The sequence below is a fragment of the Oncorhynchus masou genome, chromosome 12, assembly GCF_036934945.1.
Source record: "Oncorhynchus masou masou isolate Uvic2021 chromosome 12, UVic_Omas_1.1, whole genome shotgun sequence".
NCBI lineage: Eukaryota > Metazoa > Chordata > Actinopteri > Salmoniformes > Salmonidae > Oncorhynchus > Oncorhynchus masou.
Window position 1 is genome coordinate 16,646,231 of NC_088223.1, and position 23,585 is coordinate 16,669,815.

The window sequence follows — 23,585 nt, forward strand, 5'->3', positions numbered from 1 at the left end:
ACACACACACACACACACACACACACACACACACACACACACACACACACACACACACACACACACACACACTCTCTTATCTCTTTCATACTAAATCCTCTAACGTGTATATGTTTACAGGCAATCTGTCTGCAACTGTGCTGAGAGGAGACAGTGAGAGGCCGGTTGTCCCTAACCGGCGTGACAAAAACAGGGAACACACACACATTTACGCACAGACCGACGCACAGACCAACACACAGACCAACACACACACCAACACATTCTCCGGCATGGAGACCATGAGAGCTGGGAAGAAAGAGTGGAAGGGGCGGAATAGGGAAGAGATGGAAAGAGAAGTGAGTGGAGAGGAGGAAGGGAAAGAAGATGGGAGTGTGGAAGAGGAGAGGAAGGAGGACATGAGTGAAGGAGAGGAGAGGAAGGAGGACAGGAGTGGAGGAGAGGAGAGCATGAAGATGGAGAGTTGGGTGGAGGTGGAGAAGAAGAGTGCTGAAGAGGTGGATGAGAGGAGTGTGGAGGATGAGGGGAAGAGTGCGGAGGAGGTGGATGAGAGGAGTGTGGAGGATGAGGGGAAGAGTGCGGAGGAGGTAGAGAAAGAACAGACAGTGGAGGAGGAGCTGGCGAGGATGGAGGAGAAGTGGGCGGAGCAGTGTGCTATCAACGAGACGCTTAAGCAGAGACTGGCCAATGAGGAGGAGCGATTCAGGGTAAGTCATCAACGCATACACACACACTATTCTCACACACACACGGTCATGCTCACATTTAAGAACAATAGTTGTACACACACAAACACACCCAGTCTCTCTGCCAGGCTGATAAGGTTGTGTCTATGTCAGCCCTGTGAGGTCATCTCAGTCTATATTGTTCCTCCTCTGGTCCCCATATTCCTCTGGACTGGCTCAGTGTGTCTGTGTGTGTTTCTCATGAGTAAGTGTTTACTTCTCTCAGAGTCAGTTAGGCGTGTGTGTGTTTGAGTTCTGTGAGTGAGTGTATGCTCATCTGTGCAGTAAATAGTAAGCTCTTTCTTTTGATAGTGTCTCCGGATAGAGATAAATACACAGACACAGTTAGTAACCCTAATGGTCTGGAGAGAGATAAATACACAGTTAGTAACCCTAATGGTCTGGAGAGAGATAAATACACAGACACAGTTAGTAACCCTAATGGTCTGGAGAGAGATAAATACACAGTTAGTAGCCCTAATGGTCCGGAGAGATAAATACACAGTTAGTAACCCTAATGGTCTGGAGAGAGATAATTACACAGTTAGTAACCCTAATGGTCCGGAGAGAGATAAATACACAGACACAGTTAGTAACCCTAATGGTCTGAATAGAGATAAATACACAGACACAGTTAGTAACCCTAATGGTCTGGAGAGAGATAAATACACAGACACAGTTAGTAACCCTAATGGTCTGAATAGAGATAAATACACAGACACAGTTCGTAACCCTAATGGTCTGGAGAGAGATAAATACACAGTTAGTAACCCTAATGGTCCGGAGAGAGATAAATACACAGACACAGTTAGTAACCCTAATGGTCTGGAGAGAGATAATTACACAGTTAGTAACCCTAATGGTCCGGAGAGAGATAAATACACAGACACAGTTCGTAACCCTAATGGTCTGGAGAGAGATAATTACACAGTTAGTAACCCTAATGGTCCGGAGAGAGAGAAATACACAGACACAGTTAGTAACCCTAATGGTCTGAATAGAGATAAATACACAGACACAGTTAGTAACCCTAATGGTCCGGAGAGAGATAAATACACAGACACAGTTAATAACCCTAATGGTCTGGAGAGAGATAAATACACAGACACAGTTAGTAACCCTAATGGTCCGGAGAGAGATAATTACACAGTTAGTAACCCTAATGGTCTGGAGAGAGAAATACACAGACACAGTTAGTAACCCTAATGGTCTGGAGAGAGATAATTACACAGTTAGTAACCCTAATGGTCCGGAGAGAGATAATTACACAGTTAGTAACCCTAATGGTCTGGAGAGAGATAAATACACAGACACAGTTCGTAACCCTAATGGTCTGGAGAGAGATAAATACACAGTTAGTAACCCTAATGGTCCGGAGAGAGATAAATACACAGACACAGTTAGTAACCCTAATGGTCTGGAGAGAGATAAATACACAGACACAGTTAGTAACCCTAATGGTCTGGAGAGAGATAAATACACAGTTAGTAACCCTAATGGTCTGGAGAGAGATAAATACACAGTTAGTAACCCTAATTGTCTGGAGAGAGATAAATACACAGTTAGTAACCCTAATGGTCTGGAGAGAGATAAATACACAGACACAGTTAGTAACCCTAATGGTCTGGAGAGAGATAAATACACAGACACAGTTAGTAACCCTAATGGTCTGAATAGAGATAAATACACAGACACAGTTAGTAACCCTAATGGTCTGGAGAGAGATAAATACACAGTTAGTAACCCTAATGGTCTGGAGAGAGATAATTACACAGTTAGTAACCCTAATGGTCCGGAGAGAGATAAATACACAGACACAGTTAGTAACCCTAATGGTCTGAATAGAGATAAATACACAGACACAGTTAGTAACCCTAATGGTCTGGAGAGAGATAAATACACAGACACAGTTAGTAACCCTAATGGTCTGAATAGAGATAAATACACAGACACAGTTAGTAACCCTAATGGTCTGGAGAGAGATAATTACACAGTTAGTAACCCTAATGGTCCGGAGAGAGATAAATACACAGACACAGTTAGTAACCCTAATGGTCTGAATAGAGATAAATACACAGACACAGTTAGTAACCCTAATGGTCTGGAGAGAGATAAATACACAGACACAGTTAATAACCCTAATGGTCTGGAGAGAGATAAATACACAGACACAGTTAGTAACCCTAATGGTCCGTAGAGAGATAATTACACAGTTAGTAACCCTAATGGTCTGGAGAGAGAGAAATACACAGACACAGTTAGTAACCCTAATGGTCTGGAGAGAGATAATTACACAGTTAGTAACCCTAATGGTCCGGAGAGAGATAATTACACAGTTAGTAACCCTAATGGTCTGGAGAGAGATAAATACACAGACACAGTTCGTAACCCTAATGGTCTGGAGAGAGATAAATACACAGTTAGTAACCCTAATGGTCTGGAGAGAGATAAATACACAGTTAGTAACCCTAATTGTCTGGAGAGAGATAAATACACAGTTAGTAACCCTAATGGTCTGGAGAGAGATAAATACACAGACACAGTTAGTAACCCTAATGGTCCGGAGAGAGATAGATACACAGTTAGTAACCCTAATGGTCTGGAGAGAGAGAAATACACAGACACAGTAGCCCTAAAGGTCTGGAGAGAGATAAATACACAGACACAGTTAGTAACCCTAATGGTCTGGAGAGAGATAAATACACAGACACAGTTAGTAACCCTAATGGTCCGGAGAGAGATAGATACACAGTTAGTAACCCTAATGGTCTGGAGAGAGAGAAATACACAGACACAGTAGCCCTAAAGGTCTGGAGAGAGATAAATACACAGACACAGTTAGTAACCCTAATGGTCTGGAGAGAGATAAATACACAGTTAGTAACCCTAATGGTCTGGAGAGAGATAAATACACAGTTAGTAACCCTAATTGTCTGGAGAGAGATAAATACACAGTTAGTAACCCTAATGGTCCGGAGAGAGATAATTACACAGTTAGTAACCCTAATGGTCTGGAGAGAGATAAATACACAGACACAGTTCGTAACCCTAATGGTCTGGAGAGAGATAAATACACAGTTAGTAACCCTAATGGTCCGGAGAGAGATAAATACACAGACACAGTTAGTAACCCTAATGGTCTGGAGAGAGATAAATACACAGACACAGTTAGTAACCCTAATGGTCTGGAGAGAGATAAATACACAGTTAGTAACCCTAATGGTCTGGAGAGAGATAAATACACAGTTAGTAACCCTAATTGTCTGGAGAGAGATAAATACACAGTTAGTAACCCTAATGGTCTGGAGAGAGATAAATACACAGACACAGTTAGTAACCCTAATGGTCTGGAGAGAGATAAATACACAGACACAGTTAGTAACCCTAATGGTCTGAATAGAGATAAATACACAGACACAGTTAGTAACCCTAATGGTCTGGAGAGAGATAAATACACAGTTAGTAACCCTAATGGTCTGGAGAGAGATAATTACACAGTTAGTAACCCTAATGGTCCGGAGAGAGATAAATACACAGACACAGTTAGTAACCCTAATGGTCTGAATAGAGATAAATACACAGACACAGTTAGTAACCCTAATGGTCTGGAGAGAGATAAATACACAGACACAGTTAGTAACCCTAATGGTCTGAATAGAGATAAATACACAGACACAGTTAGTAACCCTAATGGTCTGGAGAGAGATAATTACACAGTTAGTAACCCTAATGGTCCGGAGAGAGATAAATACACAGACACAGTTAGTAACCCTAATGGTCTGAATAGAGATAAATACACAGACACAGTTAGTAACCCTAATGGTCTGGAGAGAGATAAATACACAGACACAGTTAATAACCCTAATGGTCTGGAGAGAGATAAATACACAGACACAGTTAGTAACCCTAATGGTCCGTAGAGAGATAATTACACAGTTAGTAACCCTAATGGTCTGGAGAGAGAGAAATACACAGACACAGTTAGTAACCCTAATGGTCTGGAGAGAGATAATTACACAGTTAGTAACCCTAATGGTCCGGAGAGAGATAATTACACAGTTAGTAACCCTAATGGTCTGGAGAGAGATAAATACACAGACACAGTTCGTAACCCTAATGGTCTGGAGAGAGATAAATACACAGTTAGTAACCCTAATGGTCTGGAGAGAGATAAATACACAGTTAGTAACCCTAATTGTCTGGAGAGAGATAAATACACAGTTAGTAACCCTAATGGTCTGGAGAGAGATAAATACACAGACACAGTTAGTAACCCTAATGGTCCGGAGAGAGATAGATACACAGTTAGTAACCCTAATGGTCTGGAGAGAGAGAAATACACAGACACAGTAGCCCTAAAGGTCTGGAGAGAGATAAATACACAGACACAGTTAGTAACCCTAATGGTCTGGAGAGAGATAAATACACAGTTAGTAACCCTAATGGTCTGGAGAGAGATAAATACACAGTTAGTAACCCTAATTGTCTGGAGAGAGATAAATACACAGTTAGTAACCCTAATGGTCCGGAGAGAGATAATTACACAGTTAGTAACCCTAATGGTCTGGAGAGAGATAAATACACAGACACAGTTCGTAACCCTAATGGTCTGGAGAGAGATAAATACACAGTTAGTAACCCTAATGGTCCGGAGAGAGATAAATACACAGACACAGTTAGTAACCCTAATGGTCTGGAGAGAGATAAATACACAGACACAGTTAGTAACCCTAATGGTCTGGAGAGAGATAAATACACAGTTAGTAACCCTAATGGTCTGGAGAGAGATAAATACACAGTTAGTAACCCTAATTGTCTGGAGAGAGATAAATACACAGTTAGTAACCCTAATGGTCTGGAGAGAGATAAATACACAGACACAGTTAGTAACCCTAATGGTCTGGAGAGAGATAAATACACAGACACAGTTAGTAACCCTAATGGTCTGAATAGAGATAAATACACAGACACAGTTAGTAACCCTAATGGTCTGGAGAGAGATAAATACACAGTTAGTAACCCTAATGGTCTGGAGAGAGATAATTACACAGTTAGTAACCCTAATGGTCCGGAGAGAGATAAATACACAGACACAGTTAGTAACCCTAATGGTCTGAATAGAGATAAATACACAGACACAGTTAGTAACCCTAATGGTCTGGAGAGAGATAAATACACAGACACAGTTAGTAACCCTAATGGTCTGAATAGAGATAAATACACAGACACAGTTAGTAACCCTAATGGTCTGGAGAGAGATAATTACACAGTTAGTAACCCTAATGGTCCGGAGAGAGATAAATACACAGACACAGTTAGTAACCCTAATGGTCTGAATAGAGATAAATACACAGACACAGTTAGTAACCCTAATGGTCTGGAGAGAGATAAATACACAGACACAGTTAATAACCCTAATGGTCTGGAGAGAGATAAATACACAGACACAGTTAGTAACCCTAATGGTCCGTAGAGAGATAATTACACAGTTAGTAACCCTAATGGTCTGGAGAGAGAGAAATACACAGACACAGTTAGTAACCCTAATGGTCTGGAGAGAGATAATTACACAGTTAGTAACCCTAATGGTCCGGAGAGAGATAATTACACAGTTAGTAACCCTAATGGTCTGGAGAGAGATAAATACACAGACACAGTTCGTAACCCTAATGGTCTGGAGAGAGATAAATACACAGTTAGTAACCCTAATGGTCTGGAGAGAGATAAATACACAGTTAGTAACCCTAATTGTCTGGAGAGAGATAAATACACAGTTAGTAACCCTAATGGTCTGGAGAGAGATAAATACACAGACACAGTTAGTAACCCTAATGGTCCGGAGAGAGATAGATACACAGTTAGTAACCCTAATGGTCTGGAGAGAGAGAAATACACAGACACAGTAGCCCTAAAGGTCTGGAGAGAGATAAATACACAGACACAGTTAGTAACCCTAATGGTCTGGAGAGAGATAAATACACAGACACAGTTAGTAACCCTAATGGTCCGGAGAGAGATAGATACACAGTTAGTAACCCTAATGGTCTGGAGAGAGAAAATACACAGACACAGTAGCCCTAAAGGTCTGGAGAGAGATAAATACACAGACACAGTTAGTAACCCTAATGGTCTGGAGAGAGATAAATACACAGTTAGTAACCCTAATGGTCTGGAGAGAGATAAATACACAGTTAGTAACCCTAATTGTCTGGAGAGAGATAAATACACAGTTAGTAACCCTAATGGTCTGGAGAGAGATAAATACACAGACACAGTTAGTAACCCTAATGGTCCGGAGAGAGATAGATACACAGTTAGTAACCCTAATGGTCTGGAGAGAGAGAAATACACAGACACAGTAGCCCTAAAGGTCTGGAGAGAGATACATACACAGACACAGTTAGTAACCCTAATGGTCTGGAGAGAGATAAATACACAGTTAGTAGCCCTAATGGTCTGGAGAGAGATAAATACACAGACACAGTTAGTAGCCCTAATGGTCCGGAGAGATAAATACACAGTTAGTAACCCTAATGGTCTGGAGAGAGATAAATACACAGTTAGTAACCCTAATGGTCTGGAGAGAGATAAATACACAGACACAGTTAGTAACCCTAAATGGTCTTTGTTATATACCCTTTGTTGGCAATGACAGAGGTCAAACGCTTTCTGTAAGTCTTCACAAGGTTTTCACACACTGTTGCTGGTATTTTGGCCCATTCCTCCATGCAGACCTCCTCTAGAGCAGTGATGTTTTGGGGCTGTTGCTGGGCAACACAGACTTTCAACTCCCTCCCTCCCTCCACACACACACACACACACACACACACACACACACACACACACACACACACACACACACACACACACACACACACACACACACACACACACACACACACACACACACACACACACACACACACACACACACACACACACACACACACACACACACACACACACACACACAGTGAAGAGGAGATGCATCAGAGATGAAGGGAGGATAGAGGGGAAGGAAGGAGAGGAAAAAAACGAGGCATAGGGCAAGGGAGAGAATTGAGAAAAAAAAATGTCATTCCAAAATCATGGGCATTAATATGGAGTTGGTCCCCCCATTTGCTGCTACAACAGCCTACACTCTTCTGGGAAGGCTTTTCACTAGATGATGGAACATTGCTGCAGGGACTTGCAGAGCATTAGTGAGGCCCGGCTCACAGTCAACATTCCAATTCATCCCAAAGGTGTTAGATGGTGTATTTGGTCTGGGCTCTGTGCCAGTCAAGTTCTTCCACACCGACCTCGACAAACCATTTCTGTATGGACCTCGCTTTGTGCACAGGGAATTTTCATGCTGAAACAGGAAAGGGCCTTCCCCAAATTGTTGCCACAAATTTGGAAGCACAGAATTGCTAGAGCTGCCTCAGTCTCTGGAGTGATAGCGACGTGTGATTTGATCGGGTTCAAGTCCGGGCTCTGACTCAAGGACATTCAAAGACTAGTCCCAAAGCCACTACTGCATTGTCTTGGCTGTGTAGTTAGGGTCGTTGTCCTGTTGGTAGGTGAACCTTCACCCCAGTCTGAGGTCCTGAGCGCTCTGGAGCAGGTTTTCATCAAGCATCTTTCTGTACTTTGCTCTGTTCATCTTTCTCTTGATCCTGACTAGTCTCCCAGTCCCTGCCGCTGAAAAACATCCCCACAACATGATGCTGCCACCACCATGCTTCACTGTAGGGATGGTGCCAGGGTTCCTCCAGACGTGACACTTGGCATTCCAATTCAATCTTGGTTTCATCAGACCAGAGAATCTTGTTTCTCATGGTCTGAGAATCTTTAGGTAAACTCCAAGCGGCTGTCATGTACCTTTTACTGAGGAGTGGCTTCAGTCTGGCCACTCTACCATAAAGGCCTGATTGGTGGAGTTCTGCAGAGATGGTTGTCCTTCTGCAAGGTTCTCCCATCTCCACTTAGGAACTCTGGAGTTCTGTCAGAATTACCATAGGGTTCTTGGTCACCTCCCTGACAAAGGCCCTTCTCCTCCGATTGCTCAGTTCGGCTGGGCGGCCAGCTCTAGGAAGAGTCTTGGTGGTTCCAAACTTCTTCCATTTAAGAATGATGGAGGCCACTGTGTTTTTAGGGACCTTCAATGCTGCTGAAATGTTTTGGTACACTTCCCCAGATCTGTGGCTCGACACAATCCTGTCTCAGAGCTCTATGGACAATTCCTTCAACCTCATGGCTTGGTTTTTGCTCTGACATGCACTGTCAACTGTTGGACCTAACATAGACAGGTGTGTGCCTTTCCAAATCATGTCCAAACAATTGAATTTACCACAGGTGGACTCCAATCAAGTTGTAGAAACATCTCAAGGATGATCAATGGAAACAGGATTTTTAAAAGTTTTATTTAACTTTTGTTTAACTAATCAAGTCAGTTAAGAACAAATTCTTATTTACAATGGACAATGCTGGACCAATTGTGTGCCGCCCTATGGGACTCCCAATCACGGCCGGATGTGATACAGCCTGGATTCGAACCAGGGACTGTAGTGAGATGCAGTGCCTCTTGCACTGAGATGCAGTGCCTCTTGCACTGAGATGCAGTGCCTCTTGCACTGAGATGCAGTGCCTCTTGCACTGAGATGCAGTGCCTCTTGCACTGAGATGCAGTGCCTCTTGCACTGAGATGCAGTGCCTCTTGCACTGAGATGCAGTGCCTCTTGCACTGAGATGCAGTGCCTCTTGCACTGAGATGCAGTGCCTCTTGCACTGAGATGCAGTGCCTCTTGCACTGAGAGGCAGTGCCTCTTGCACTGAGAGGCAGTGCCTCTTGCACTGAGATGCAGTGCCTCTTGCACTGAGATGCAGTGCCTCTTGCACTGAGATGCAGTGCCTCTTGCACTGAGATGCAGTGCCTCTTGCACTGAGATGCAGTGCCTCTTGCACTGAGATGCAGTGCCTCTTGCACTGAGATGCAGTGCCTTAGACCGCTGCGCCACTCGGGATGCACCTGAGCACAATTTTGGGTCTCAGAGGAAAGGGTCTGAATACAAAACATTTCTAAAAGCTGTTTTTTCTTTGTCATTATGGGGTATTGTGTGGAGATTGATAAGGCTGTAACTTAACAATGTGCACACAGTGCCTTCAGAAAGTATTCACACCCCTTGGCTTTCTCTCCAAAAATGTGTGTTACAGACGGAATTTAAAATGGATGAAATTTAGATTTTGTGTCACTGGCCTACACACAATATCCCATAATTTACAAATTCATTAAAAATGGAAAGCTTAAATGTCTTGATGCAATAAGTATTCAACCCCTTTGTTATGGCAAGCCTAAATAAGTTCAGGAGTAAACATGTGCTTAACAAGTCACATAGTAAGTTGCATGGACTACCTTATCCTTACCCTACCCTACACATACAATTATCTAGAAGGTCCCTCGGTCGAGCAGTGAATTTCACAGACCAGGGAGGTTTTCTGAGGCCTTGCAAAGAAGGGCACCGAAACTGTTATTAATTACACTTTGAATGATGTATCAATACACTCAGTCACTAGAAAGATACAGGTGTCCTTCTTAACAGTTGACCGGAGAGGATGGAAACCGCTCAGGGATTTCACCATGAGGCCAATGGTGACTTTAAAACAGTTAGTTTAATGGCTGACCTATAAGACAGATGAAAAACAGGAAGCCACTACAGAATACAAATGTTCCAAAACATGCATCCTGTTTGCAATAAAGGCATTAAAGCAAAATCCTAGAAGATAAGACGCTGGAAGATAAATTCACCTTTCAGCTGGACAATAACCTAAAACACAAGGCCAAATATACAACTGGAGTTGCTTACCAAGATGACATTGAATGTTCCTGAGGGGCCTAGTTACAGTTATGACTTAAATTGTCTTGAACATCTGTGGCAAGACTTGAAAATGGCCGTTTAGAAATGATCAACAACCAACTTGACAGAGCTTGAAGGTTTAAAAAAATAAATAATGTGCAAATATTGTACAATCCAGGTGTGTAAAGCTCTTTGAGACTTACCCAGAAAGACTCACAGCTGTAATCACTGTCAAAGGTGATTCTAACATGTATTGACTCAGGGGGTTGAATACTTAATGAAGATATATGTTTTATATTCCATACATTTTACAAAATGTCAGAATTTTTCTTCTACAGTATTCTGTGTAGTTTATTGACAAAAAAAGACACATCAATTTTAATCCCACTTTGTAACACAACAAAATGTAAAACAAAGTCAAGGGGTGTGAGTACTTTCTGAGAGAGAGATATATATATATTTATTACACGTGTTTGATTTACATTGCCCCCAGTGCACTAGAATAGGTTATGTCTGGGATGCTATATACATGATGCCTTATTAAAGGCTACATCTGTAACTTCTCTTTCCCTTGTGGCCAAATGCGTACAATGTTTTGTCTAGTGTTTTGTCTAATGTTTCCTCTGTGTAGATCCAGATGGTAGAGAGGGCCATGGAGGTGACAGAGCTGAAGGAGAGTCTGGCTCAGGCCCTCAGAGAGAAGAATCAACTCAATGAGGTACTATTAATATTCACCACTCATAACAGTTTTTATTAAGTGCTTTCATAGAGCTACTACTGAAGCCTGCAATAGTTTATATTATATTTATACATTTAACCTTTATTTAACTTGGCAAGTCAGTTAAGAACCAATTATTATTTACAATGACGGCCTCCCGGGGAACAACTGCCTTGTTCAGGGGCAGAACGACCTATTTTTACCTTGTGAGTTCGGGGATTCCATCCAGCAGCCTTTCGGTTACTGGCCCAACGATCTAACCACTAGGCTACTTGCCACCCCATAATAAGCCTACCAAAAGCACTGAATTTACCAACCTACTACTATTTATATAGCTTCCTCCCCAATTTCTAGATTCCAACTAATGATACAGTACTGCCATGATACGCTAACCATTAAATGGTGCAAATGTCATCATCTGTGTTTGTTTCACCCTGTGGTCAGCCTCGTTTAAATGTTAACTTCATTCGTGCAGGGCTATCTAGTTTATCAAGAGGGGGGAGGAAGAAAGAGGGGAGAGGAGAAAGAAAATCTTTTTTTTTCCGCAAAATTGTCTGAACGGTTTGCCACAAACTATTTTGACCCCTCTATGGAAAGATGAGACTCGCGATGGCATGCTCCCTTTTGCTCTACGGCCCCCACAAGTGTATTGGGACTCGTCTGAAGTCGGTACAGCCGATCTGCCATAGTTCTGTATGGAGCGTTCAAACAGTTTGGGCTACACAATAATATGACCCCTCTGTGAAAGGTGAGACTCTCACGAACACATACATGTTTTGCTCTAGGATGTCCACAGGTCTCACAAGACTCCTCTGAAGGTCTCCCGGTACCAGTTGAAAAAATGAATGGAAGTACAGTACCAGTCAGGTTTGGACACACCTACTCATTCCAGGGTTTTTCATAATTTGTACAATTTTCTACATTGTAGAATAATAATGAAGACATCACAACTATGAAATAACATATATGGAATCATGTAGTAACCAAACAAGTGTTAAACAAATCAAAATATATTTTACATTTGAGATTCTTCAAAGTAACCACCCTTTGCCTTGATGACTTTACACACTTGGCATTCTCTCAACCAGCTTCACCTGGAATGCTTTTCCAACAGTCTTGAAGGAGTTCCCACATATGATGAGCACTTGTTGGCTGCTTTTCCTTCACTCTGCGGTCCAACTCATCCCAAAACCTTGGATGAGTAGGTGTGTCCAAACTGTTGACTGGTACTGTATATATGGGGAATGTTTAGTGCCAAAAATAAGGGGTTAAATACAGTAAAAATATTTCATGTTTCCTGATCTTTCTTATATCTCTCAGATATAGGACAGACACATCAGAATAAACGTCCTTTTGATTTTTTTTGAAGAGTATAACTGGACCTCAATAGAAATAAGCCTTCAGACTTGGTGTTTTTATCCTCAATCATTGTATATGTAAATGTTGTCTCTGGCAGGAGCAGCATACTGCTTTTAATTACCCAGTACATTTAATCAACCAATCAAACAAACAAACCCTAAATGATTGAAAAGATTACCTGGTTTTCTTGGTTTTATTCGGTGCGAATATCTTTTCCAATAATTAATTTTGTTTTAAGTTGTCTTCACTGGCCATCTTCTCCCCATGCCAGGAGCTGCAGCAGTGTCAGGGCCGACAGAGGGAGCAGGAGGCTGATGGTCAGGTGTCAGAGGTCAAACAGCCTGTGTTGCTGCGCTACCCACTTCCCTACCCCCAGGACCCCTCCCCACCCCCCCTGGTACCCCAGAGACCTGCAGAGCTGCAGTACGGGAACCCCTACTCCACCGACAACACTCGAGGTAAGACCCACACCCAGCTACACTACATGTAAAAAGTATGTGGACAAATGAGTGGATTTGGATATTTCAGCCACACCAATTGCTGACAGGTGTATAAAATCGAGCACACCGCCATGCAATCTCCATAGACAAACATTGGCAGTAGAATGGCCCGTACTGAAGAGCTCAGTGACTTTCAATGTGGCGCCGTCATGCCCCCTTTCCAACTAGTCAGTTCGTCAAATTTCTGCCCTGCTAGAGCTGCCCCGGTCAACTGTAAGTGCTGTTATTGTGAAGTGGAACATCTAAGAGACACAACGGCTCAGCCGGTAAGTGGTAGGCCACACAGGCTCACAGAACAGGGCCGCCAAGTGATGAAGCATGTGGCGCGTAAAAATCGCCTGTCCTCGGTTGCAACACTCACTCCCGAGTTCCAAACTGCCTCTGGAAGCAACGTCAGCACAAGAGCTGTTCATCGGGAGCTTCATGAAATGGGTTTCTATGGCCGAGCAGCTGCACACAAGTCTAGTACCCTGGTAGTTAACCTCTACAGCATGCCACATTATGGACGATTCTGTGCTTCCAACTTTGTGGCAGGCCCTTTCCTGTTTCAGCATGACAATACCCCGTGCACAAAACGACAAAACGAGGTCCATACAGAAATGGTTTGTCGAGATCGGTGTGGAAGAACTTGACTGGCCTGCACAGAGCCCTGACCTCACTTTTTCCTCATCGAACACCTTTGGGATGAATTGGAACGCTGACTGCGAGCCAGGCATAATCGCCCAACATCAGTACCTGACCTCACCTAGATCTGTGGAATGGAAGCAAGTCCCTGCAGCAATAAGTCGCTGCAGCAATGTTCCAACATCTAGTGGAAAGCCTTCAGAAGAGTGTTTTATAGCAGCAAGTGGGGGACCAACTCCATATTAATGTCCATGATATTTGAATGAAATGTTGTGTGTCAACATACTTTTGGCACTCATTCTCACCCCTCCCCCCCTGTGTCTGATCTCTCAGTACAAGTCAGTTAAGACATTAAGACAAATTCTTATTTTCAATGATGGCCTCGGAACAGGAGCAGAACAACAGATTTGTACCTTGTCAGCTTGGGGATTTGAACTTGCAACGCTCTAACCACTAGGCCACCCCATTTCAGCCCAGTCTCTCTTGGTCTCCCTCTCTTCTCTCTCTCTCCTCCATTTCAGCCCTGTCTGTCTCTCTTGGAGAGATGGAGACCATCTTCTGCACACACTCACAATTCCCGTTTCCTGTGTTATGTTTTGTCCAGACGGGGCAGACGGCGCCCTGACCCCAGAGCAGATGCTCCGCCCCCCTCCTGAGGCCCCTGGTGCATGCGCCCCTCCGGCCACCTCCCCGACCCCGTGTGCAGGTGCAGACTGGGAGAGAGATGTGGTCTGCATCCAGCCCTCCTCCTCACGAAGCATGAGCCCCCCTGACGGACTGGAACACTCCCCCGAGGAGCCACGCAATGTGAGTTCACACACACATCCTCACCTCAAACATTAGGGAGGGAAAAGCAAAACTGAGTTAGTTTAATGTATAGGGCTGACTTGTTCTGTTCCCTTATTGGGAGGACATCACACATCCTGTAGCTCTATTAAACTGAGGAGAGAGCCGTCAGTGAGGTGTGTGTGTGTGTCTCTATACTGTAGGTCGGTGATGGGGAGCAGCCTGCCTGCAATCATCAGACCAGCAGCGGACTTACCGCCAACAGGGGCAGCTTCTGTTTCGACCCCAGGTAACACATACACGACCCTCCACAAAATACTATCCCAGCTAACCCGACACTCATTCTCACCCCTCTCCCCCCCTTGCTCCCTCTCCACCCCCCTGTCCCCCCTCTACACCCCCCTCTACACCCCCCTGTCCCCCCCCACATCCTCTACACTCCCCTGTCCCCCTCTACACCCCCTGTCCCCCTCACATCCTCTACACTCCCCTGTCCCCCCTGTCCCCCCTCTACACCCCCCTGCTCCCCCTCTACACCCCCCTGCTCCCCCTTCACACCCTCTCCCCCTCTGCTCCTTCTCTCTCCCCCTCTGACCCTTCTCTCCCCCCCCTCTGACCCTTCTCTCCCCCTCTGACCCTTCTCTCTCCCCTCGTTTCTATGGTCTTTCTCCCTCCCCTCAGTGGTGAGGTTCACAAGCGCTGTCCGTTGTGCGAGGTGATCTTCCCGCCTCATTTTGAGCAGCGTAGCTTTGAGCAGCACGTGGAGAGCCACTGGAAGGTGTGTCCTGTGTGCTCTGAGCAGTTCCCCCTCCACTGCCATCAGCAGCTCTTCCAGAAGCACGTGCTCACACACTTTGACGGCCATGTGCTAAACTTCGCCAACATGGAGTAGCAGGGCAGATGGGGGAGTGTGTGTGAAAGGGAAGGTTTGGATTAAGGGATGTAAAGAAGAATAAAGGAACCTTTACTCAAATGGGGGTCGAGATGATTTCATTCAAGAAGGGAGATTCGAAATCATTGGGGGTAAATTGCACTTTGTTGTAAATTGAAATGGAATTAACTCCAGCCTTGGCCTCACACACTTCCACGAGAACATGCTACCTTTTAAAAACATCAAGGACTGTGTCTATGACTTTCTACAAGGGGGAGTTTGTTTTGCGTGAGGTTTCGGAGCCTTGGAGCTCTTTGGTTTTGTCCCATGTTGATGATATCATCACTGGATGTGTTTAGTATCTGTAGGATTCATCTGCGTTAATCAGCCAGTCAATAGTACCTACTTTACAAGACTTCATTTTCAGTTTCTACTCCCAGTCACTCTGTAGCCACATGTAGAAAGGGAGAGTAAGGAGCACATTGCCCCTAGACACTAAGGGCCAGTTTTGCGTTTCCCCTCTAATGGTTAAGGTTAGGATTTGGTTTACCTGAACCTAGATCTGTGGAAACTTCTACCGTGGAGAGGGAGGGAGGGGGGGGGGGTTAGGATCTTGGGAGGAGATATGTGGTCTTGAAGCACCTCCAGCCCAATGTAATGTAAAATATGAGTCAAACTCTTGTCAGCAAAAGACAGACGGTTAAAAAATAATTACTATTGTTTGAATTTGACTGCACTAAAAATGCTTTATTATTCTGAATGTATGTGTGTGTGTGTATAACTGGGTGGTTCAAGCCCTGAATGCTGATTGGCTGACAGCTGTGCTATATTAGGCCGTATACCACAAGTATGGCAAAACAACTATTTTTACTGCTCTAATTGCGTTGCTAACCAGTTTATAACAGCAACAAGGGACCTCAGGGGATTGTGACGTATGACCAGTATACCACGGCTAAGGGCTGTGTCCAGGCACTCCACCATGCGTATAAAGAACTGCCCTTAGTCGTGGAATATTGGCCATATACCACACCCCCGCGGGCCTTATTGCTGAAATAAAAAAATATATATGAGAAGTAGAACTATTTCAATTGCTGTTGTGACAATGTACTCCCACATGTTTTAGTCATGACAGAATGATGTTTTACTTCCTGGTCTCCATTCATTGGATAGGCTGACATTCCACTTCAGTTGATTGGAGGGAAGGTAACTGGAAATATGAACGCTATAGAAAACTACTGTACTCTTGGCTATGGACTCTTTCACCGTGTTAAGATTCTAACGATTGCCATCTTTACCTCCTTTGTTTGGGTCAAAGTAAGTTTCTTGTGCGCGTGTCTCTGATTCCTGTCATTTACTGTCAGTCTGAGATTTTACTGTTCTTTCAATGTGACCACAGTGCTGTACTTTTGGCTTCAAAAGTTGCACACGTGTGTCTGTCATGTCCAAATGCGGCCCTTTGAAAGTGTGTAGGTTTGTATGTGAGCATTAAAAATAAAGTACGATGGTCAAATGCATACAATTGTCAATTTGTCTTTCCATCTTCTGGGTCAAAACCCCCCAACCCCATTCAGACAGTTCTGGCTAATGTTCTCTTTATTTTTAATGTAATAGTGTTCACATTTATGAAGCAGCAGCTTATGTAAAAACAGTTTGATATAGTACACAGGTCTCCTTCCTCACACCCTCTGTTGCCTCCGTACAAATAGGAAACATTGTTCTCCACTTAACATATGAAAATATCATTTAAACGCACTTGACACACATTACAATACATTCACTGTACACAATATATCGGAATAGTCCCCCTCACACACGCTTGTACTGTACTCCTCACATCCCCACTGTGTAATACTGTCAGGCTCCCTTTTAAACTGTAACCATAGTGCCCTGCATCTCTGCGGGGAGAGGACATGTTTATAAGTGTTTGACAGACCCCGAACTGGCGAACTCTGGTCTCTGTCTCCTCGCCAAAATGCGCTGGAGCCAAAGCTTCCAAGTAAGGAAAACCTGGCACAGACTCCAGAACACGCTCTGTACAGCCACAATCAAAAACAATGCTACCTTCCTCTTTCTCGTATGCTGGGCCTATATTCACATAGTGTCTCAGTAGGAGTGGTGTTCTAGGATCAGGTCCCCGCTCGTATTCATTATGGTTTCAAAGGCTTCTGTTATTAGCGAGGCACTTACTCTGAGACGCTTTGTGAATACAGGTGCACTTTGCCACACCCATGTCAAGGGTTGTTATGGCAACAGTCAAGCGTGTGTGTTGGGGTACCATCAGACTCAGACCATTATCACAGTACAGAACAGGTTAGAAATGTTTTTGGGCCTGGCATGGGGTAACATTTTGCCAACGGGCACCACTTTTTGACACTACACCACCACTCTGCTGTACTCTGAAAGCATGGTATCACAAATAGGCCAGAACATGCTTACCTTGACACAATTTAACAGTACATCAGACTGCTTCTGTAAAGCAGGAGGCTATGGGCTAGGTCCTGGTTATGACACTATCTGCATCCCAAATGGCATTCCATAGGTAGTGCACTTTATGGAATAGGGTGTCATTTAAAACACAGGACTCATCTAAAAATGTCACTATTTCCCGTATACAAAAATAGGTTGTCATTTGAGACAGCCGTATATTAAAACACTATGGAGGACTGTAACAGAAGGAGGAATAATAACACAAGAAGCTGAAAAGCTCAGATACTGCAGAAAGACTTGGCTAAGAAGCCACACACTCACACAGACTGTACTGGAATGCTGTAGTCTACAACGCAAGGCAATCAAAGTTTGTAGGTGTAATCTCTGGAGATTCACCCTAAGACAAACACATGCACAAAAACAAAACATACCATCGACACACACACACACACACACACTGGAGGCGCAATGAGACCCGTGTTCTCTTGACACGCTTGCGCACCTCTTTGATGAAACCGTATGACAGTCTCTCCCCCTCCCCCCTCAGGCACATGGTAATGTAAATGTTTGGCAGTAGAGAGCTGTTGGCAATGATCATGGAAAAGTAACCAGAAACAATACTTGGCAACTGGAATAGAATAGAGCATGATGCCTCAACTGGTCTGCTCACACTGTACAGTCTGGAATAACCTGGAATACAGGATGATGCCTCAACTGGTCTGCTCACACTACAGTCTGGAATAACCTGGAATACAGGTTGATGCCTCATCTGGTCTGCTCACACTACAGTCTGGAATAACCTAGAATACAGGATGATGCCTCATCTGGTCTGCTCACACTACAGTCTGGAATAACCTGGAATACAGGATGATGCCTCATCTGGTCTGCTCACACTACAGTCTGGAATAACCTAGAATACAGGATGATGCCTCATCTGGTCTGCTCACACTACAGTCTGGAATAACCTAGAATACAGGATGATGCCTCATCTGGTCTGCTTACACTACAGTCTGGAATAACCTGGAATACAGGATGATGCCTCAACTGGTCTGCTCACACTATAGTCTGGAATAACCTTTGGAATACAGGATGATGCCTCATCTGGTCTGCTTACACTACAGTCTGGAATAACCTGGAATACAGGATGATGCCTCATCTGGTCTGCTCACACTATAGTCTGGAATAACCTTTGGAATACAGGATGCACAATCCATTCTGAAATCATAGAACCGTTCTAGAACAGAGGGAATGAAGAAATGCAATAGTTTCCTTGTTTCTCTATATGGGCTGAACACTAACATGAAATCTGTGCATTAAAATCAATCAGAACTGCGAAAAATGTATTTAGGGACGCAGATCTGAAGTTAAGATTCAGGCCGTAGTCTCTTTGTTTTTGCTGCTGGGGATATGGAGACCTGAGGTCACCGAGCTGTTTAAAGTTTGACCTATGACAACAGAACAGGTTGTCTCGGGGTTGAGGAATGGAACAAAAAAACTTATTGATGAAATATCAAAAGAAAATAATATCTGGAAAATATATCGAAAAAGAATATAAAAAAATAAAGCTTGAAAGTAAAGTGGAACTACTTAGTATATGCTGATGAATACTTATATTTGTATATATATACACACATCTATTGTTTATATATCTATATATAGACTGTATAATCCAACTCAACATCCACACCTTCCTCCTTCTCTTTTACATTACTCCTCTCTTCTTCTTCTGTTTTGTTTTTTCTTTCTTTTTCTTTTCTTTGTTTTCATTTTGTTAGCACCGTATGTCAATACAAAAAGTCACGGAAATAGTTGGCATAAGAATGTGCAAATGTACAAACAACAAAAAAAGCCTATAAAGATGCATATTATTAAAATAAGAGAGAGTAACATGTGAAAACCAAAGAACATAATACAAGACATAAACAAGTTAAAGCATGCACTAGATCCTTTAGTGTGTGGGAGGAAGGGATAGGGGTTTAGGTTGTCACCCTTAAGGTTGGGCTAGAAGGGATAGGGGTTTAGGTTGTCACCCCTAAGGTTGGGGTAGAAGGGATAGGGGTTTGGGTTGTCACCCCTAAGGTTGGGCTAGAAGGGATAGGGGTTTAGGTTGTCACCCCTAAGGTTGGGCTAGAAGGGATAGGGGTTTGGGTTGTCACCCTTAAGGTTGGGCTAGAAGGGATAGGGGTTTAGGTTGTCACCCCTAAGGTTGGGCTAGAAGGGATAGGGGTTTAGGTTGTCACCCCTAAGGTTGGGGTAGAAGGGATAGGGGTTTAGGTTGTCACCCCTAAGGAAGGGCTAGAAGGGATAGGGGTTTAGGTTGTCACCCTTAAGGTTGGGCTAGAAGGGATAGGGGTTTAGGTTGTCACCCCTAAGGTTGGGCTAGAAGGGATAGGGGTTTAGGTTGTCACCCTTAAGGTTGGGCTAGAAGGGATAGGGGTTTAGGTTGTCACCCTTAAGGTTGGGCTAGAAGGGATAGGGGTTTAGGTTGTCACCCCTAAGGTTGGGCTAGAAGGGATAGGGGTTTAGGTTGTCACCCCTAAGGTTGGGCTAGAAGGGATAGGGGTTTAGGTTGTCACCCTTAAGGTTGGGCTAGAAGGGATAGGGGTTTGGGTTGTCACCCTTAAGGTTGGGGTAGAAGGGATAGGGGTTTAGGTTGTCACCCCTAAGGTTGGGCTAGAAGGGATAGGGGTTGTCACCCTTAAGGTTGGGCTAGAAGGGATAGGGGTTTAGGTTGTCACCCCTAAGGTTGGGCTAGAAGGGATAGGGGTTTGGGTTGTCACCCCTAAAGGTTGGGCCAGAAGGGATAGGGGTTTGGGTTGTCACCCCTAAGGTTGGGCCAGAAGGGATAGGGGTTTGGGTTGTCACCCCTAAGGTTGGGCTAGAAGGGATAGGGGTTTAGGTTGTCACCCCTAAGGTTGGGCTAGAAGGGATAGGGGTTTGGGTTGTCACCCCTAAGGTTGGGCCAAAAGGGATAGGGGTTTAGGTTTTCACCCCTAAGGTTGGGCCAGAAGGGATAGGGGTCTAGGTTGTCACCCCTAAGGTTGGGCCAGAAGGGATAGGGGTTTAGGTTGTCACCCCTAAGGTTGGGCTAGAAGGGATAGGGGTTTGGGTTGTCACCCCTAAGGTTGGGCTAGAAGGGATAGGGGTTTAGGTTGTCACCCCTAAGGTTGGGCTAGAAGGGATAGGGGTTTGGGTTGTCACCCCTAAGGTTGGGCTAGAAGGGATAGGGGTTTAGGTTGTCACCCCTAAGGTTGGGCCAGAAGGGATAGGGGTTTGGGTTGTCACCCCTAAAGGTTGGGCTAGAAGGGATAGGGGTTTAGGTTGTCACCCTTAAGGTTGGGCTAGAAGGGATAGGGTTTTAGGTTGTCACCCCTAAGGTTGGGCTAGAAGGGATAGGGGTTTGGGTTGTCACCCCTAAAGGTTGGGCCAAAAGGGATAGGGGTTTGGGTTGTCACCCCTAAGGTTGGGCTAGAAGGGATAGGGGTTTGGGTTGTCACCCCTAAAGGTTGGGCCAGAAGGGATAGGGGTTTGGGTTGTCACCCCTAAGGTTGGGCTAGAAGGGATAGGGATATGTTTTGGTGGGTTGGATATTGACATTGAAAAAGTGTGGGGTGGTTGGGGTTGGGAGTGCTGGTGAGGAATAGGGAAATGTTGTTGTTTTTCTATCCCTGCATCTTGCGGATGATGTCGGCGGAGACAGGCGGGTGGAAGTTGATGGTGTGGTGTCTCAGGCCCTGGGACGTCTTGTAGCTCTTCCCACAGCGGCACTTGAAGGGCTTCCGCACACGGATCTGTGTCCGGTGGCCGTTCTTGGCGTGGTATTTAATACCGTTCACATTCTGAATGAGGGGGAGAGACAGATTAGCAGGTCTAGCGGTCTAAGTGGCTGCCTCCAGAATACAGGTACCTGTGCGAGCGTGGGTTCACATCCGACCGACTGCTATTCTAGCATCCCCTATCCTCCTTCCTTTCCTGTCAGTCCTTTACTGTCCTACCTAATAAAGAATCAAATACAAAAGGAGTGGGACTGCCCCACAACTAGAAAAATAATAATTCCCCTTACATTATCTTAGTGAAAACCCTGAAAACCCAACATCCAGGAACAACATTGCAAACACTGACATTTCTAGAGGAAACTCCCTCTCACATCCTGAGGTGAAAACCTCCACTATACAGATCATAGGCTACACTGAACTGATATATAGAGGACTAGTGTGTAGCAGAATAACAGAGTTAGGGACTGTTCTATAAACTGGGGCTGTGTGTGTACTGTACCTTGTATCTCTTCTTGCAGCCAGGCACAGGGCAGGCGAAGGGTTTCTCCTCTCCTCCGTTCATACACATGGAGCTGAGGATAGACTCAGAGCTGATGGCACTCTCTGTGGTCCAGGACTCATCACTGTCTGACTCCTCATAGTCCACCTCCTCATCATCATACTCACTGCCTGAAGGGGGAACACACACACACACATCAGTTTGCGTGTCATAGGAAAATGACTATACTGTCAAGTAGAGGGGCATGGAGCATAGAACAGAGGAGGGTTTAGTGTGTGTGTGTGTGTGTGTGTGTCTCAAGAGAACCCAGCGGGAGGGGTTTGGCTCCCTGAAACAGATCATTAAATGGGATGTATCCTCATTGCTCTGATTTAGTAAATGCACCACTTTTTCCACTCTCACACACTCTCACACTCTCACACTCACACTCTCACACTCACACACTCACACACACTCACACTCTCACACACTCACACACACTCACACAGGAAATGCTCCACCTCAGCAGGAGGAAATGGATGGCACCCTGGCACATGTTAAAAGGATTTCAACAAGGGTGTGTGCACGCGTGGTTGTGGGTAAACGCAAATATTTGGGCAGGAATTGGACCATCTGCTTTAGGGCTCTGAAACACACACACCCGTGTGAACAGTGTGACAGCTGGTGTGTAATTACCTGTGTAGACTGGGACCACTGCACACTGCAAGAACACTGACTACTGAACACACTAGAACACTCACTATAGGAATGTTCTATTTCGCTTAAGGGGGACCCATGAAAGACTGCAGGGTCTCTATGTCATTTGGTCTAGAATGGTGTCCACTCTAGGACCGTGGAAATGGGGAGCTCCATAAAGGGTTTCTTCACGGAGGCCGACATCTTTGTCGGTGACAGCCCAAGCAGTCTGCGTGACGAGATGATCATAGACAGGCCTTTGCCATTAGCACGTGACATCTCAGTGTTTAAGAGGGAGAGGAGTCTGGACACCGGTGTCCTTTCAGCCATCAGCTCAGGGTCCCCCTCAGTGGACAGGCCAGCTATCAGACCGTGCAGGTATGCTAGATGAGGTCCCGGAGGACAGCGGGGAGACCTACCAATGATCTCGTCTGGGAGGACCATGGCCACAATAATGGGGTCCATAACAGGGTACTGGCCCAGTCCCAACTCCTCGGGAGAAGCCATGATGGTCCGTGAAGGCTTTCACTGGCTTGAGACATGGGACCTTGAGTTCACCTTAGCCCAAGATTGACGCAGTTCATTGGAGAACTTGGAGCACTGAGGAATGTACACTCTGGCCAGGTTGCTGTTAAGATCTGGATTCATATCCAGAGAACTCTTTAGAGGAACTTCTGCATATCAGCTGATGAGCAGGGACTTCACTCTCAGCCCTCTCTGAGCCATGGTTGGCTGACCCAGAACCAGCCTCAGAGGTCTCTTCGTCTAGGTCATTACCAGCAAAGACGG

General features: G+C 44.7%; 2 protein-coding genes across 5 annotated transcripts in view; one reads left to right on the top strand and one right to left on the bottom strand.

Moving 5' to 3' along the window:
• LOC135549592 (tax1-binding protein 1 homolog) overlaps window positions 1–16,927 on the top strand; it is a 45,663-nt gene extending 28,736 nt beyond the window's left edge. For all 4 annotated transcript variants that reach the window (XM_064979690.1, XM_064979689.1, XM_064979692.1 and 1 more), the window contains exons 12-17: window positions 121–707; window positions 11,193–11,279; window positions 12,910–13,096; window positions 14,367–14,569; window positions 14,752–14,837; window positions 15,230–16,927. In XM_064979690.1, the coding sequence (XP_064835762.1) occupies window positions 121–707; window positions 11,193–11,279; window positions 12,910–13,096; window positions 14,367–14,569; window positions 14,752–14,837; window positions 15,230–15,440 (1,361 nt within the window). In that variant the 3' untranslated portion in view covers window positions 15,441–16,927. The remainder of the gene's footprint in view (window positions 1–120; window positions 708–11,192; window positions 11,280–12,909; window positions 13,097–14,366; window positions 14,570–14,751; window positions 14,838–15,229) is intronic.
• A 67-nt stretch (window positions 16,928–16,994) lies between these two features.
• LOC135549607 (juxtaposed with another zinc finger protein 1) overlaps window positions 16,995–23,585 on the bottom strand; it is a 40,439-nt gene continuing 33,848 nt past the window's right edge. Inside the window, exons 4-5 of the mRNA XM_064979723.1 lie at window positions 22,122–22,291; window positions 16,995–21,685 (exon numbers count right to left, since the gene is read on the bottom strand). Of these exons, the coding sequence (XP_064835795.1) occupies window positions 21,509–21,685; window positions 22,122–22,291 (347 nt within the window). The 3' untranslated portion in view covers window positions 16,995–21,508. The remainder of the gene's footprint in view (window positions 21,686–22,121; window positions 22,292–23,585) is intronic.